Source organism: Cryptomeria japonica, chromosome 1 (genome assembly GCF_030272615.1).
Source record: "Cryptomeria japonica chromosome 1, Sugi_1.0, whole genome shotgun sequence".
Lineage (NCBI taxonomy): Eukaryota > Viridiplantae > Streptophyta > Pinopsida > Cupressales > Cupressaceae > Cryptomeria > Cryptomeria japonica.
Window position 1 is genome coordinate 42,998,452 of NC_081405.1, and position 19,375 is coordinate 43,017,826.

General features: G+C 39.9%; 1 protein-coding gene across 2 annotated transcripts in view; it reads right to left on the bottom strand.

The window, feature by feature from the left end:
- LOC131027392 (uncharacterized) overlaps positions 1-19,375 on the bottom strand; it is a 197,294-nt gene that overhangs the window by 109,284 nt on the left and 68,635 nt on the right. The window contains exons 6-8 of one of the 2 annotated variants that reach the window (XM_057957431.2): positions 19,029-19,177; positions 18,656-18,808; positions 17,813-17,956 (exon numbers count right to left, since the gene is read on the bottom strand). In XM_057957431.2, the coding sequence (XP_057813414.2) occupies positions 17,813-17,956; positions 18,656-18,808; positions 19,029-19,177 (446 nt within the window). The remainder of the gene's footprint in view (positions 1-17,812; positions 17,957-18,655; positions 18,809-19,028; positions 19,178-19,375) is intronic. The other variant, XM_057957432.2, reaches the window with a different exon arrangement.

A 19,375-nucleotide genomic window follows, 5' to 3' on the forward strand; every position in this document is an offset into this window, starting at 1 on the left:
GGCCACGGGCACTAACAAAAACCCTAGAAAGCAGGAAAGGAGAGGATCCCCATCTTCAATGGGGCGATGTGTGAAAAAGGTCCCAACGCAACCAAACCAAGGAATGAAGCCGAAACATGTTGCCATCAATGACAACATATGAAACCAATCAAATGAGTGTCAACTGCCAACAGTCTCCTCTTCCTTCGTTCTGTCGATAGTCAACAAGTTCACCCCTGACTTCAGGCAATTCCCATCATCGTGTTCACATGGACCGCACCATCTGCACAGGTGTTGTGAACTTTCTCCCTTCAAGCAATCCCTGGCAAAATGTCCCCATTCGCTACAGGCTCGACATTGAATCATTGGTCGGCCTTTGGCATCATACTGTATCCGACGGCTATTATTGTTGTTGTTTTTTCCTCCCCTCCGGTTATTTTTATAGCCACCCAATGATGTAGTTGTGTTGGCCAGCTGCTGTGGGGTGGTCGTTGCCGTGGCCGTTGATGGCTACTCCTGGGTAAGGAGTACTTGTGCACCTCTGGTCTTCATGTTATATGGGCACTCCTTGGTGGAGTGTCCCAACACCTGACAAATGTCGTAGAAGGCCTTTTTAGGGCACATGCCTTTAGTGTGGCCTTCTTCCTTGCAATCGGCACACCATAGTTCCCCTTCATTTTTACTACTACTTCCCTTCAACGCTTTAAATTCTCATCATTTGATGCATATCTTTTTGTAGGGCTTGTACCTTCTTGCTTGATTCCTCATCACTGTTGCTCCCCTCGGACGAATCATCATCCGATTTCTTTTTCTTTTTCCAAGACGTTTTGTCTTCACTCTCTATGTCCATGGCCCTGTTATAGGCATCTTCATAGGACGTAGGGAGGACCACCTTCATTTTCTTCTTCAAGGAGGATTTCAAACCCTCTACGAACCAGCGCTTCTTCAATCTGTCGGCTGGTTGGTTTTCCATCTTCCCAAACAACTCCTTAAGTCGTCGATTGTACGCCCTCACACTTTCATGTTTATTTTGCTTTGTACTATAAATTTCAGCTATGATCTCATTATCGTCCCGAAGCAATTTGAATTCAGCTTGAAACACTTTCTTCAGGACAATCCATGTACTGACCTTGGTTTTGTCAACTTCAGAGTACCAACCTATCGCCACTCCTCGTATTGTAGCAAGAAACTGGGTCACTGTTGACGTGGATGAAATCGCATTGTTGCAAACTCCATACGGCCAACGCAGAATAGAATAGCCGACTGATTATCCTACTCTCTCTTGAGATAAGGAAGTCTCTAATGCTGTTTTCTAAGTTTGATCAAAGGAGACTACCTCAAGGTTTCTTTTGTCAGGTCTTGACTGCGGGATCTCTCAATGGCTTGATGTGTTTATGCTGGAAACACAAGGGGACTTACGTTTGATTGGCAATTCCATGTATAAATTCCCGGGGACCTTTTACGGTTTTCTTTCAGGTGACGTTGGTTAATTTGAAGCTGATTTAGCAGGACTGCAGATTTCTAAAAAAAAGGGATAAAATTGGGAGGAAAGAAAGGAAGGATAGGGAGAGAGAGAACTGTAAATTCTAACTAGGACAGCAGATTCAATCAAGCAGACAGACACCTCCAGGAAACTAAATTAAGCATCATCAGTCATTCAGACACAATGTTTGCATAAACTTAGTGCAATCTTCAAAGGAGAAACCAGATTTTCATATTACCAAATACGATATTAGAACTTCTACATTCATGATATGTATATATTTGATAATCGAACTGAATCATAAAATAGCCCAGATTAACCATGCGGAAAGGGAAAAAGCAATCAGCTATCCTCTAATGGTATGGACTGTGGAGGTTCTATCAGATGCTTGGTAAAAACTGCTGTGCAAAATGAATAGACATAATTAAGAGCTTTCAAAATTAAATGAAGAAGGAGACCATGCACTCACAAGGAAACTTGAAAGTAATTTTAATCCATTGTATTAATTCCTGCAAATTCCTTCAGAGCTTTCGCAACAATCCAAGAACTTCCTTTTAAATGAGGGAAAACTAGTCCCTTTAAATAGGTTTCCAAAAATGGATGAATGGCCAAGATCTAATCTAGACAAGTGGCCCAGATTCATCCTTACAAAAAAGGGGGACCCACACCCATAAATGGGGGGTAAATATCAACAACCACCCCAAGGGAGCAATAACTACCCAAAAAAGGATAATTACAACAATTGGAATAATCCAAAAAAAGGTATACAAAAAACTTTACAATATGTTGACCAGAAGTCAACTGTCACCCTTTTGGGACAAAAGTGCACTTTTTAAGACTTGGAGGGAAAAAGGCATTTTTGAGAAACTACTTTCTCTATTTTGGTTTCACATTCTTTCTGTAGAAACTGGTCTTCGCCATGCAGGTATTCTCGCCATAAATCACGACCTGCTGCTCATTCCTTGCGAACATATTCCTGAAACTTGATGCATAATTGGAAGAGGAGACTAAAAGGTGGCATGGGAGGGTGGCGAATTTTGTACTGCATGCCTTCGAGATACTGGTCCACGTGCCTTAAACCGTCCTTCCAGCTGGAGCGATTACGCTCGAAGCACAATATGTCTGAATGGAACTGACCAGCAAAACTCAAGTCTTCAATGGAATAAGAAACCTTATCTGCTCCCAACCTTTCCTCCCAATCCAGCCGGATTACACTGTCGGATAGGTCATTTATCCACCCCGAAACCATTGATCGGAGGATGGTCTTGCCTAGTTCTTGCATGTTCCCCAGAATTGCCTCACATGCGTCATTTTCTTTGTCAATAATTTTCTGGGCGTCGTTCTTCATGGTGACGGTCCAGTACCATTCCTTGAGAACACTGATGCCATGGGGATCTAGGATGTCAGGCAGTGTGGGAATCTGTGTATGTGTCCAGAAAAGAGCTCTTATGAGGGGAAGGGTAGAGGCCGCTACTTCATGCATGTGAAGGGATTCTCTCTTTACCTCCAACAGCCTGACTAGAGTGAGCTCTCGATGGAGAGCCATTTCCTTTACTTCTCTGAGGATCTGTTCTCCCTTTTTCTTGATGTCCTGCACCCATTCCTTGACGGCCTTTGCGGTATCCCGAATTCCTTCAAATTCAATTGTGGTCCTTTGCGCCAATGCTATTGGGGGAATATGGGATTCAGAGGGGTTGTGTAATGGCCGTAGGAGCTTATCGATGTATCCCTCGGCTTGTTCAGCACGGGCCCGATACATATCCTTTTCGGCAGTGATTTCCTCGAGCTGTCTGAGTATGTTCTGCACCGAGTCCTTAAATTCCTCCTTTTCCTGCTCTTTTGTAGCTCGTCCGATGGGGACAGTCGTAATGCTATAATCTGCCAGTGTTATTTGATCTGCTGGCTTGTCCACGGGCGGGGTGGCAATATGAAGAGTGCGGTTCCTTTGCTCATCCCTGGTTATCTTAGAGTATGTTCTTGGTTTCTTCTTCCCTTTAGCTTTTGCTTGATCCATTCGTGAGAAGATGTCCTCTAGATCGATGGGTGCCTTGGTGGCGGCCCTGCGCTGAGCTCTGGCGATCAGCCACTCTTGAGGCACCGTCTGGGTTGAGGATAGGGTTAAGTTAGCACCTTGTTCTCCCATGCTCTCAACCGGCTGATCACAAATTAGCAGCCGTCCCGCCATCGGAGGGGTGAAAGAAGGAGGAAGCTCCTTGTTTGCATCTGAGTTCTCCCCTATTTCACTGAACAATTGTCTGACATCCTCCTGCGACGGTTGCTCCTTGGTTCTCTCGAGCTCATGAATCTCGTCTGTTCTTTGTTCCCCTTCGACAGTCGAGTCATCCTTGGCTGCATGGAGGAGTAGCAGTTCGTGACGGCTCTGCTGGGTAGGTTCATGCACTTCGATCCCCTGGGTGGATGGGATTTCTCCTTCCTTTATTTGGTCACCCGGCTTGGTCGAATTGGGGTCCTTTTGCTCGGTGTCCGGCATATCTAGAGCAGGAGGATCATTGGCTTCGAATGCATCTATGTCGCTCTGGGAAGGCGGAGCAGGTATGCAATCCAATTCTATGGCATCGTCGGACGAACTGGGGTCCTTTGAAGATGAAGTGGTCTCTGGCCTCCTTATGGGAATCTTCTCCCTTCTTGTTCTTTTGGACGTCCGAGTCCCTCTGCAAGCCTTAGCTTTCTTTCTTTTCTCTGGTTTCTCAGCTGATGTCCTTTCGTCTTCGGAAGACTGAGAGTCGAAACTGCCCATCAGATGGTAAGTAAACTGGACCCCCTCATGGACTAGCCTCTCGATCTGGTGATGTAACCATTGATCTGTGTATCTTGCCGGGGCTGCCATAACTGCTTCGAAATCCGTGATTGGGTCTTGAGACCAATCAACGCCTGGCAAGAGGTGCCTTACTGCCTCGAATTCTCGGACTTGGAGGCAGTTCCCCGAGTCTGTGAGCTGATCCGGGACCTGACGGTACTCAAAGAGTCGCATTTGCTGCACACTCAATCTAGAATATTCCCGTCGCCTGACTTCGTAGTCATCGGAGCAATTTTTCCAATAATCTTCAATTGACTCCTTTGCTCTGTAGTGCCTACCGTAAGCTCTCTTCGCCAAATTGTCATGATCAAAACATTTCCTTGGGAAATGTTCCTGTAGGCCATAAGAGGCTAGCTCTGCAAGGGACTCCTCTGCTAGGGTGGGGGTTCTCAATTGGACATCATGGCTGCCTATGATCATTGGAAATGCGAATCCAGCCTGCTTGCTCTCTCGTAGTAATATGCCGGCAGGGCGTGATTGTCTTGCCACCTCCATGAGGACTACTTTATCGGTTGGGTACCGCGGAAGTCGAAGGGGGGCACCATCGAAGCCAGCTATTCGGATGTAGGAGAACCTTGGGAACTGAATGAACCAGGCCCCATACCTCTGCACTAAAGTGGTAGCTTGCTCCGAGAGCCTTATGTGTAACCCTCCCTGCATTAGCCTGACTAGGCGCATTGTGAAGGCGTCGTTGATGCGTTCGTACTGACCAACCGCGTAAGCTGGGCTGTTCTTTTCCCTTTGAGCTATATCCTGGTAGTGTAGCTGCAGGTAGCAATCATAAACCTTTACCTGACCAGGCCCATTCCCGATCTCACCTTTCATTATTAACCCTGGCAGTGGCTGGTTCTTTGCGAACATATAGACCAAATAGGAGGTCATGGTGAAGTACTTCTTTGTCTCGAGCTCAATCAGCTGAGCGTGGATGTTATCACTTATGATCTGGGCCCAGTCAAACTTAGACTTTCCGGCAAAGACCTGCTCTGTAAAATAGAACATCCACTCTTCAAAGTAGCTGGACTTAGGAAGGTGACCATGTCCCCATGTTCATTATGAAAGTCACTCCTTAGGGTCTTTTTCACAATCCTGGTGTTCGGAGGCCTTTTCTCTTTGAACCATTCTTCATTAATCAATGCCCTGCATCGGGCCGGGTTCATATCATATGCCCCTTGTGCCTCGTCCATTGTTGTAGCTATGGGATTATTTGGAAAGGGGATATCAAATGCATCACCAATAGCCTCAGGAGAGAAGTCGGCAATAGTCATATCTTCCAGAAGCACTAATCTGGACTTTGGTTCGTAATGCCGTGCAGCCTCCACTACTAATTCATAGTTCTGGATTGCTGGAGGAAAACCTGCTGCTTGGGCGATACCACTTTCCACCATTTGCCTAGGCCTGCCATATGCGTTGGGCGAGAAGACCCGATCCCTGAAGTCCTGAATATCAATGTGGCCAAGGTCGGTGTCACCAATGTTGTCCCAGACGCTCTGGACCTTCGACTCTCTTAATCCTCCCCTCTGATATTGATACTTCATTCTTTCAACTTTCCGCGGGATGTCTGATTTGGATGCTCGTGAGGTTTCGGCTGCAGCGGGTGTTTTTGATGATTCTGCCACTGATTTAGGCATTTACCCTGCACAGCCAGACACGGATTACAAGGTGATACAAGAACGATAATGCGGGTTAGATAATAACAGAAGTGCTTCAACAGACCGGGATTAGTTTAAATATCATTTTGGCTAACAACTTGATTAACTTTAAAAGCATCATATTCCTGAAGATTTATGACTATGCATTACCACTTTCGAATTTTTGGATTAATTTTCAACAGAGGCAAAACATGAGAAGTTTGAATTTGAAAAGAGATGCAGTTTCTGGCCAAACCTCGGGAATGAATCCTAAATTTCGGATGTTCGAATAACGCTTTATAAAAAGGAGATGCAGACTCCAAGCATTTCAAATTTTGCGCATTTGCCTATTTGATTTACACATTTTAAATGACCATACGCGTTAAAGCGTACTTACCTGATGGGAGCGAATGACGAGAGATTGCCGGACCTCGTCGCGCAAAGCGAACGGACGATCCTGCAAAATTTGAATCCCAACGGTTATCCTTTCTATTTAAATTTTCGCGGCTTGGCGGATGAAAGAGGATTTATCAATTTCACACGGTTCTATCCCTAGCAATCTGAATTTTAAATGGTTGACGGGAGGGTAATGCGGCGTCTTACCTCGTTTTTCGGATTTGAGAGCTCTTTCAAATTTTGAATTGCATTCTTTCTAACTTTGGATTTTGACAAATTTGGAGGCTTCGGATTTAACCTGGCTTTACTCGGTCTGCACGAAATTCGGAGCTTGGACGCTATTTGCAACCATGGAGATCTCAACCTGCTCGTTCAGTTTCTAAAAAAAAACTTTCGCACTTCCCCTTCGCGGCTTCGGACCTGGGTTTAAAACTTCGGCTTCGCGTTAAAAGCTTTGGCTCCGTGGTTTAAGACTTCGCTTTGCGCTAAAACTGGCTTCGTGGTTTAAAGCTTCGGCTCTCCGTTAAAGGGTGTGGTTTGCGCTAAAACTGGCTTTGCGTTAAAAGCTTTATGAACTTCGGACCTCAAGCCCGAAAATGAGCTCCGCGCTTAACGAACTTCGGACCTGGGGTTGGAAATGTGAGCTCCGCGACATAACTTCAGGCGTCCGAAGATGGGCATTTGGTGTCTTAAATGGTCCGAAACTCGGACTTCATCAACGCGCTTCACGTTTGCCTCCGCGTTTTCCTTCGTTTTTAAAACTTCGGACCTAAAGTCCGAAAAGTGATCGCCTTTTGTTTTAAACTTCACTTTCGTTTGAACTTCGGACCTAAAGTCCGAAAAGTGATCACCTTATGTTTTAAACTTCACTTTCGTTAGAACTTCGGACCTGGGGTTGGAAATGTGAGCTCCGCGACATAACTTCAAGGGTCCGAAGATGGGCGTTTGGTGTCTTAAATGGTCCGAAACTCGGACTTCATCAACGCGCTTCACGTTTGCCTCCGCGTTTTCCTTCGTTTTTAAAACTTCGGACCTAAAGTCCGAAAAGTGATCGCCTTTTGTTTTAAACTTCACTTTCGTTTGAACTTCGGACCTAAAGTCCGAAAAGTGATCGCCTTATGTTTTAAACTTCACTTTCGCTAGAACTTCGCTCTCGCCTCCGCGTTTTTATTTGTTTTTAAAACTTCGGACCTAAGGTTGGAAATGTGAGCGCCTTTATTAAAAACTTCGGACCTGGGGTCCGAAAATCGTTCTCCTATATTGGTGATCTCGGGGGGGGAGGGATCTGCTCCTTAGAGGATTTTGGAAACTTACACAGAATGTCGGACCTCCCACCAAGTTCGCCAGACTCCACTAATTTAGACTTGGGAGGCATCAAAATACCCAGGCACTCGGCCAAGCAATTTGATCCTTTAGGAGGCGAAAATCATCTTTTGCCCAAACCTCGCAAGGGTCGGGTAGCAAACTTTATGCAATTGGCCTTATAGCTCTGGGTTGGCGGGGTCCGTTAGTTCTTACCATCTTACGCCTATCCAAGGCAATCTTTTAAAATTTTGGAACAAAGCTTTCGGCATTCACGCCCGAAAGCCGGATCAGTCAGGAGGATTCACTGGTTCATTACTCCAACGTCGATCAGCTTACGGACTGGTCACGAACTCGCTCGAAGAGACACGAGAAACTCTGCTTGGATCCTCGGGACAACGATCAAAAACTCAAACCATGGAAAGGGGGGACCCTGTCGGCGACAGGGAGCGTGTGTAACGCACAACAGTCACCCACTTGTCTTAGTTTGAGTACCCATTGGCAGACCAAACTGTTAAGCACGTTCTACAATTACGTACGGGGGTCCTCCGTTCCATCCCCCGTAAACTTCGGCATTTTTTTTTGCTTCGACATTGTCCTAACTCCCTGTGGTGGCACGCTTTGAGTGCTTGGTCCGGTTCGAATCTAAGACCCACTTTGTCCACTAGGTCCGGTTGGAGTTGCTCCCTGCTTCGATGCACTAGACCCGAACAGAACGTTCTGGCTACGGTGCTCTAGTGTCCTCCTGACACTCCCAACCACTCCCGTATCCCCTACGCCTCTGTCTTCAGTGTGCTCCTCGCTCCGTGTCCTTCCGACCTCAGATCCTCTTGAATCCCTTCGAAACAGTGTGTACAGTTTCACTTCGCTACCGTCGCCAATCTCTTCCAATGTTGAGGGTTAGGTTCCCCAAACAATGTCGGGTGTTCTCAATCAATTCAGATACTTGGCCATCTCCGACCAATGTCTCACCACCATCACGATCTCCTTCGACAATTCTCCGTAACCGCCTTCTCCGTTCCGCTTGCTCTTCCAACCTCAATGCTCTCTGGACAGCCTCATGCTCGTCCTCTTGCCCCTTCGATACACAGTTCCTATCCTAAAAGATTTGTTGAGTATATTTGTGTGGAATCTATGAATCCATACCACTAGCCTCTTGCTGATTGTAAGTGCGCCTTGCGTGGTCAACTGGAAATTTATGCAAACTTAACTTCGATTATTACATATCCATTGTTATGCATCAACTTGGATGGTCTTGTTGAAGATATTATAGCTACGGTTGGATTCATCTGACCAACCTAGCTAATCCAAATGTCTAATTGGCCTATCGGCCTTAGACATTTGGTGATTCTAGTTACTTGCTTCAGTTAAGTATGATTCGTATTTTAACTTGCTATCGGAGATCAGTTGTGATTACCATTTACCATGTTATGTTTACCATAGACGTATGTGTTCGATTATCTATTTACATTACACAATCGATGATCGGTTAATATCATATTTGTTATTACATTGATTGATAGTCGATCTGTTATTAATTGATTTGTTATCATATTAACTAAATCGATTATACATAACCGATTATAATTGAATCGGTTTGGAAGTAAACACGATTACAATTATGAATCGGCTTGTGTCCCTTTGCCTTCGCGTCTCTTGGTGTAGAGTTACAACTTCTTAGGAAGTCCTCTGGTATCATATATAAGTATGATACAAATTCCTTTGGAATGTATGATATCGTTGTTGGTAATCATCAATAATATACATACAGCAGAAGATAATCATCCAGATCGAATTAAGTATTCACCCTGCAGATCGGAGTACACCTATAGATCGTGGCAATTAATATACAACAATCTATGACATATACATACATTAGTTTGTGGTACTCACTTCCCGTGAATGCAATATATCTCCTGCATATTGGATTTCCACCGTGCATAGTTTGAATTGACCTCTGAAATATTATACATACAGCAGAAGATAATCATCCAGATCGAATTAAGTATTCACCCTGCAGATCGGAGTACACCTATAGATCGTGGCAATTAATATACAACAATCTATGACATATACATACATTAGTTTGTGGTACTCACTTCCTGTGAATGCAATATATCTCCTGCATATTGGATTTCCACCGTGCATAGTTTGAATTGACCTCAATCAGAGATTAAAGTTCAAATAAAATTTAAATTACCTACCTATTATAATCTGATCAAAACTTAACATGGTATCAGAGCCAGCATAAGGAAAAGATCAGATCAGATTTATATAGGTGAGACTACTCTCCATATATCCTCGAATTTCTCAACTCCCTTCTATACATCAAAATGGTGAATGGTGTTAGATTTGAGGATCGTCTTGAAGGAGCTTCCAACTTTGTATCTTGGAAGTTTAGGATCATGCTTGCCTTAAGAGACAACGAATTAGATGAATTCGTGAAGAAAGCTATACCTGTACCTGATGAAGAAAGTGAAAAGCTCCAATGGATGAAAAAGAACAATAAAGCTATGAAAATGTTGGTGGATGCAGTGAAAGATCATATTGTACCAATTATCTCAAAATTGGAAACGGCCTATGATATGTTCAAATCATTAGAAAGAATGTTTGAGATAAATAACACTAGTAGAGCTCTCGCATTAAAGCAACAACTTCACCATGTTAAAATGATCAAGGACGAAACTATCACCGCATACTTCATGAGGATAACAGAACTAAGAGACCAGCTCTCCACCATTGGTCACACAATTGAAAGTAAAGAGTTAACCATGTTGGCCCTCCATGGTCTCCCTTCTTCTTGGGGATCATTCATTCAAGAGATAAGTGCACGATCTAAACTTCCTAAGTTTGATCGTCTAAAAACTGATTGCATTCAAGAAGAGTCGAGACTAATCACAAGAGGGATTGGACAAAGCTCCACGAATGATGACATTCATGTTCTAGCCACACACTCCACCAAGAAGAAGGGGAAGAAAGGATACTTCAAAAGAAAGAAAGACAAAGAATCAAATGGTGTTTCAACGAAGGAAGGATATGTCAAAAGTACAATGTTTCAGATGTGACAAATATGGTCACTATGCCATGAAGTGTCCTACCAAGACCATGCCTCAAGCTTCCATTGCACATGTTGACGAAACCCTTCCTCAAGGAGATTCAGATGGATTCATCTTCTATTCGGCTCTTTCAAGTCATGTGGCTACCGGTCACAACACTTGGATAACTGATAGTGGGGCATCACGCCACATCACGGAATTTAGAGAACATCTAGATAACTTGGTGGAGAATACATCAAATGAGAAAGTTACCATTGGAGACGACTCTAGCTATTCAGTAAAAGGAGTTGGGACCTCTACTCTACAACTAAATTCAGGCATCTCCATACAATTGACTGATGTATTCTTCGTACCAGGGATTAAGAAAAACTTGGTCTCCATATCAGCCTTGGAAGACAAAGGCTACCAAATTGCTTTCATGGATGGCAAGGTCCTAGCATGGACCAAGAAGACAAACATAAAGAAGGCTCAAATTATAGGAGTTCGCCATGGATGTCTCTATCAACTTTGTACTACTTCTTCTCAAGCACTAATTCATGATTCTTCAAACACATGTGAGATTTGGCATAGAAGATTGGGGCATCTTCATTTTCATGCTCTGCCTTTGATGGAAAAGATGGTGACAGGACTTCCCAAGCTTAACCAAGAACGTGAAGGAACTTGCAAAGGATGTGCCTTGGGGAAGAACACTAAAGTTACTTTTCATAACAGTGAAAGTAGATCTAAATATGTTTTAGAACTTATTCATTCAGACTTATGTGGGCCTATGACAGTAGCTTCCTTAGGTGGGTTCTTGTACCATGTTACTTTCATTGATGACTATAATAGGAAAACTTGGATATATTTTTTGAAAAGTAAAGAATCTGATGAAGTACTAATGAGGTCTAAGGAATTCAAAGCCCTAGTTGAAAATATGTCAGGGAAAAGAATCAAAACCTTAAGATCAGATAATGGAGGAGAGTATACCTCTAATAACTTTAGAAACTTTTGTAGTCATGCTGGGATTAAGAGGGAGTTTAGAGTTCCCTATAACCCTCAACAAATGGTGTGGCATAAAGGAGAAATAGGACCATTGTAGAATCAGCCAAAGCCATGATACATGACCAAAATCTGCATACCTCCTTTTGGGCTGAAGCTTCTAGAACTGTTGTTTATATTCAAAATAGAAGCCCTCACAGCATTTTGGGAAACATAACACCCGAAGAAGCATTCACTGGAGTAAAACCTGATATAAGCCACTTGAGAATCTTTAGTTGCCCAGTATACATACACATACCCAAAGATAAAAGATCAAAACTAGAACCTTCAGGCACGAAGGGAATTTTTGTAAGCTACAGTGAAACATCTAAAGCCTATAGGATATATATTCCAGGACAAAAATTAATTGAGTTGAGTAGGGATGTAATCTTTGAAGAAGATGTTGCATTCAAAAAATCCAAGGATATCCATGTGATAGACATTGAAGATCAAGAGCCTCCTCAAAGTATGGAAGAAGACCATACTCCTGAGATTCAGAGGGATACTTGTGAACTTGTGGAAGATGTTGATTCAAATGAACCCTTGGATCCTACTGATGGACCTAGAGACATTGTTGTAAACCGGAAAAAACCTCTTTGGGCAAGAAAAATGATGCAAGAGGCTGAAGGCTTTGCAGCACCAAAAGGAACCTTCAAGGAAAGTAAAAGACCACACAAACTCTCCAGCTATGTTGCATTAATGAGTGAAATCATTGAGTCAGAACCCACTAGAGTTGAGGAAGCTTCTAGTTTTCAAGTTTGGAAAGATGCTATGACAAAAGAATAGCAATCTATTCTAAAGAATGATGTTTGGGACATTGTTCCTAGACCTGAAGGTAAATCAGTTGTTTCCTCTAAATGGCTCTTCAAAATTAAACATGTTCTTGATGGTGGTATAGAAAAATATAAAGCCAAATTTGTAGCTAGAGGATTTTCTCAAAAGGAGGGAATTGACTACGAAGAAACCTTTGCTCCTGTTGCCCGATAAACTTCTGTCATAACTGTGATTGCTATTGCTGCATCAAAAGGGTGGAAGATCCATCAAATGGATGTTAAGACAGCCTTTCTCTATGGTGTGATTGAGGAAGAGGTTTACATTGAGCAACCTGAGGGTTTCATAATTCATGGGAAAGAGTCTCATGTTTGTAAATTAAAGAAGGCATTGTATGGTCTTAAACTCCTCATGCTTGGTATGAGAGGATTGACCATTACCTTTTGGGCTTGGGTTTCTCCAAGAATGATGCAGACTCTAACCTATATTTCAAGGTAATTAAGAGAGAAATATTTATCCTAATTCTTTATGTTGATGACTTATTAATTACAGGAGAAGATCATCTTATTATCAAATGTAAGCAAGAGTTGGCATCTGAATTTGATATGAAAGATCTAGGTCTACTACACTATTTCTTTGGTTTAGATGTATGGCAGAAATCTGATGGAATCATTCTAAGTCAAGGGAAGTATACCATTGACATTCTGAAAAGGTTTGGAATGATAGATTGTAAATCCATGGTCACACCTATGGAAACAAACGTGCATAAGTTAAGAGAAGATGCAGATAATTCAGACTTGGCAGATCCCACACTTTACAAGCAAATGATGGTCCTTGATGTACTTGGTCAACACTAGACCAGATATTTGTTATGCAGTGAGTGCACTTAGTTAGTTCATGAGTAAACCAAGACAAATACACCTAGTTGCAGCAAATCATATTCTGAGATACCTGCGTGGCACAATTGGATATGGTTTAAAATATGATGATGTGGACCTGAACCTTCATGAGTATACTGATTCTGATTGGGTTGGGAGTGTAATTGATCGAAAAAGCACATCAGGATGTTGTTTCCGTTTGGGCTTGGCTATGATTTCCTAGTTCAGTAGGAAGCAATCTTCAGTTGCACTCAGCTCCACAGAAGCAGAGTATATTGCAGCATCCATGGGGACTCGAGAAGTTGTGTGGCTCAGAAAACTTCTTGTAGGATTGTTTGGACAATCCTTAGACCCTACTATCATCCATTGTGACAATCAGAAAAGTATAAAGCTTTCTGTCAATCCTGTGTTTCATGACAAAACAAAGCATGTGGAGATTCCTTATCATTATGTTAGAGACATGATGGAAAGGAATGTTATTCAGTTGAGATATGTTAGTACAGATGAACAAACTACAAATATCCTCACCAAGCCTCTTGCTAGAATAAAATTTGCATGCTTTCGAGGTAAGCTTGGTATGGTAGAAAATGTAGCTCTAGCTAAGATTGAGTCTCAACAACATTGATTTGTTTTAATAGTACTAATGTATTCTCTAAGATGTTTAAAGTGTAAACTCTTATTAATGTAATCTTATTAATCTGATATGGTTCATGATTAGTGTCATGTGTGTGACTCCATGACAACATTGGTTCAGTGCTTGATGAGCCCCTGTGAACATTATTGTGAGGTGATGATCTCTCAATAATGAACACTTGTACATCTGATCATTATCATAAGGTGACGATCTTACGATATTGATTGATCATACCATTATGATGGATATCATGGGACGTGATATCTATGGATATGTCATAATAGTTTATATCTCTAAATAGTAATATCTATGGATATGCCATAATGGTGGATATCATGAGATGTGATATCCATGGATAAGCCATAATGGTGGATACTACATAAAGAGATATTCATGGTGGATTTCATGTGACGTGAAATCCGTGGAAATGCCATGAAGTAATATCTTTAGATATACCATGATGGTGGATATCATGAGATGTGATATCCGTGGACAAGCCATAATGGTGGATATTACAATAAAAGATTTATGGTGGATATCATGTGACGTGATATCCATGGATATGCCAAAACTCCTGATATCACAGTAAGGTAATAACTTTCTCTCACACAATAGATGAAGCTATTGTGTTCACAATATGTAATATAACTTATTTGAAGGATAGAAGAATTCCTTCCTAGCTAAGAGGGAGTGTTGAAGATATTATAGCTACGGTCGGATTCATCTAACCAACCTAGCTAATCCATCTGTCTAATTGGCCTATTGGCCTTGGATATTTGGTGATTCTACTTACTTTAATTAAGTATGATTCGTAATTTAACTTGCTATCAAAGATCAGTTGTGATTACCATTTACCATGTTATGTTTACCATAGACGTATGTATTCGATTATCTATTTACCTTACACAATCGATGATCGGTTAATATCATATCTGTTATTACATTGATTGATAGTTGATCTGTTATTAATCGATTTGTTATCATATTAACTAAATCGATTATACATAACTGATTATAATTGAATCAGTTTGGAAGTAAACCCGATTACAATTATGAATTGGCTTGTATCCCTTTGCCTTCACGTCTCTTGGTGTAGAGTTACGACTTCTTAGGAAGTCATCTGGTATCATATATAAGTATGATACAAATTCCTTTGGAATGTATGATATCGTCGTTGGTAATCGTCAATAATATACATACAACAGAAGATAATAATCCAGATCGAATTAAGTATTCACCCTGCAGATCGAAGTACACCTATAGATCGTGGCAATTAATATACAGCAGTCTAAGACATATACATACATTAGTTTGTGATACTAACTTCCCGTGAATGCAATATATCTCTTGCAGATTGGATTTCCATCATGCATAGTTTGAATTGACCTCAATCAAAGATTAAAGTTCAAATTAAATTTAAATTACCTACCTATTATAATCTTATCAAAACTTCACAGGTCTCAATGCTTGATGGTAATAGTTTGAAAAATCTATGAAGTATACCCTAGATGATTGCACTAAGCTCGTGTCAAAATCTGTTCGATTTGATGGTGAGACCTTGCCTAGTTTGATTCCACTAAATTTGTTCATCATTTCCTACATTCCTAGGCTTAGAATAGATTTCCTAACCCCTATTCGCTTTTGCCATTTTTTAGTAAGTCTTGTTAGAATTGAGTCCAGAACTACATTGCCATATCCTAAGTTATCAGCACAGCCATTCCATATCATGATAAATGAAGTTAATTCAAACAATTGTGTAAGTCCCCAAGTGAAAACAGCAATTTACATCGACCATTTGAGTTACCCACTCGTCAAGACCTGACTGTAGAAACCTTGCAATCATTTTAGTTGATCTTATCCTTAGCATCTGAGGTGATTTTGTTCAAGAGAGGGTAAAGTGCTTTGGTATTTTATTCTGAATGTTATGTGCATAAAACACACATCAACAGGCGCGAAAAAACGCAATTATACAAAGAAAAGTCGCGGAAATCGCCCACGAAACACAGAAAGCAACCCACGAAAAAATGTAGGAGAAGGGTCGTGTGCGCGGAACATAGAAACAGGTCACCAAACCCTGATGAATTCGCGACAGGCACTGGAAAACTCTAGACGGGTTTTAGAAAACACAATCTTCTTCAAAAAGTTCACTTAAAAAAAAATTCGAATTATAAAAAAATTCGAAAAAATAGCCTAAGGCTCTGATACCGTGCTCATGAAGTGAACTAGTAATTCTTAGTTACATTAGCAAAAAAGAAGGATTACAATATAAAGGGATTACAAATTACTGTAGAGATTTAAGTTTCCAACTACCTCTAACTACTAACTATTGTAGACCAACTAATTACAACATAATTGACCATTAAACAATATAAAGAAATATTATTCTAACAATAATCACCTCACTAATTAATTTGGTTTAATTAATTGTATCAATGAACTAATTAATTTTTGTATAAAAAAAAAATATATTCTAACTAGTTAATTTGATTGATATTAATTAAAGTAGTAGGATATACCCACGCCCAAAAAACACTAATTTTCAAGCAATGTCGAAAACTGTATGATTTGATTTTTAAAACGTCTAACATGAACCTTCCTAAACTTAATTTAAAAAACTTCATTCATGCAATTTTCTTTTTGCAAATTTTTCATTTTTTAAGTTTAGATTATTATTGTTTATTTAGTTCTTTATATATAAGATTTTAATTTTTTATATATGTAGATATTTTTCATTTTAATTTATATTTAAATTTTACTTTATTTTATTCTAGTTTAGATTTAAATGACATTATTATTACTTAAATTATAGGTCCTGGTTTGTATTTTTTTTTTTTTTGTATATTGTAAATTGTCAAATCAACATATAATTATTTATGTAGCAATTACATGTCTATGTTGCTTTTTAAGTAGTGAAAATCTCCTCTAATAACTAAAAAAATTATGTTAAATATGTGTATGTGTTTTTTTATGAATGTTGCATCCAGCCGTATCCATACAAAAACGGCCATATCCATATCCGATACCATAGCTATATCTGTGTGCGTGCAACTTTCATATTAATATAATTAATTAGTTTTGCATTTATATACCCCTAACATGTTTTATTATTCTTATTTGATATCGTGGGAGATGGTTGGGATCATATCCATATCCGATACCATATCTATATCTGTGTGCATGCAACTTTCATATTAATATAATTAATTAGTTTTGCATTTATATACCCCTAACATGTTTTATTATTCTTATTTGATATCGTGGGAGATGGTTGGGAATTTTAATAAAGGTAACTTAATGCACTAACAATTGCTCCCTAAAACCTATACAAAACCCCAATATGGGATCTATCGTGCATCAACTATTTCTTTTTTGTAATGGATTGTATGTTTAGATCTGAAACACTGAGGAATGTATTTCACCATACATTCTGACTAGTAACTCGTATAATTAGTATAGTTGAAATGCCCACCTTTTTTCCTTTGATGACTAGTTTGAACTTCAATTCGTGTGAGATTTTTTGGGGAAAGGAAAGAGCGGCATAATAGATGCCCACTTTTTAGGCAGCCAAAGAAATCTAATCAAAATTTCATGAAGCTTAACATGCATATAAGAAAGAAATTGAGTAAAATACAATTCTTATGTATTGCAACAAAGCATAGATGCAAAAAAATAACTGTGCTCTCTTTATGAGAATCAGTTCTCTCATCCCTTTACCCTTTAAGTATATGGGATGAGAAAAAGGAATGTAAGGATTACAGCACTAAAACAATAACAGTTGACCTTAAATGGAAAACAAAATTACCAAAATACATTAAACAATATGAATAATTGATGGATTAAGTATGCAAACCTGTTTGAGATAGCATATTACACCAACGTTTACCAGTTGCCCAACATCATCTGCTGTGCTTTGTGACAGCTTTTCCCCATCAACCCATCCTGTAGTTATAACTTTCCTTGAGGTGTACTGGGAATATGTTTTGGGCACAACCACCTGCAATCTTGAAAATTATTTTGTTTTATTCTAAAACAAGGGAATTTTCTGTTCAAGATAATGAAATAGCAAGGCAAGAATGATAACAGTGCTTGTTTTCTATGCAAAATCACAGTTAAAGTCTTTAAATTATACATAGATTATAGGTAAGGTGGCAATATGAGAAACTAGGCATGAAACATTTAGCTTAACTGAATCTGTGGTTTGCATGAAATAAATAAAAACTCTCAATAGTGTTCCCCTGAATTCTCAGATAATTATCCTCAGGTACACATGTTATACTTGTGATCCTTTATCTCTTTGATTCATTGAAATTTGCCTTCTTTTTAAGTTTACAAGCATGGTGAGGAACGTGGATATCTAATTTTGAATGATAAAGTGATCGTAATTCATGACTCAGGACAATGGAGTCCTGCACCCTAAATTTATTTTCCCCAAGACTCCATAACACACATTGACATTCAAAATTTCTAATTCATAAAATGATTATGCTTAACATATTCATTTTTAATGAACCCAATAGAGGTAAAGTTAAAACAAACAACAAACTCCCTTTTTTCCCATCAGCTAGTTGGAAAATTGTCAAAGCATGCTTTTTATTTTCTCATCCCTTCCTTCCACATTCCAACCAAAAAAATTACTTTTGCAAATTGCAATGCTCTGCTATGCATGAATAGGGATCTCTATCAAGGAAATTACATTGAAGCAATGGTCAACAATATACACCTGAGGAAGGTCTTCCTTCATCATTTCTGCAAACCGATTTCCATTGTCACCCTCGTTTATATAGTCAAGCTCTTCAAAAAAACGGGCTGCCCATTCATCTACGAGTCCAACAACATCAATTGAAATCTGTAAAGAAGGTCAATGAAAAGTTAAGCAACCAGTAAGTGCACTACTAAATTTCTCGAAATCAAAGCAATCATTTTTGTTTCTCCTTTTTAATTTACAAAAGTACAGGTAAACAGATAAGAAGCATCAAATTTTAATGCATGAGTACTCTCTGCTTAAAATAACACTAAAGCTTTTCCTGCCAATTACTTTGAACAAGAAAAAAGTTGAAGTCATTTACTTGTGGAAACTTGCGGAGAGCCATCCCTAACTTGCGAATAATAAATAAATCAACTGTCACTGTTTCCAGAACAAAAGGGCGTTGTACTTTTACAGCAACCAGATCACCATTTTCCTTCAGTCGGCCTTTGTAGACCTGGCCTAAAGATGCTGTATAGGAAACAGTTCCATTAGTAATGATCAGAATATTCAGAATCCTGTAAGAAGCAAGCAAAGTGAAATCTGTGTTACTTCCTCATGGACCAAAGCTATGAATGGTTCGAAAAACACAAGAAAACTAAGGGAGTTTAAATTCAAGAATCATGAGTCATTACTTATCGCATATATAATGTACTGCCAGCATTCATA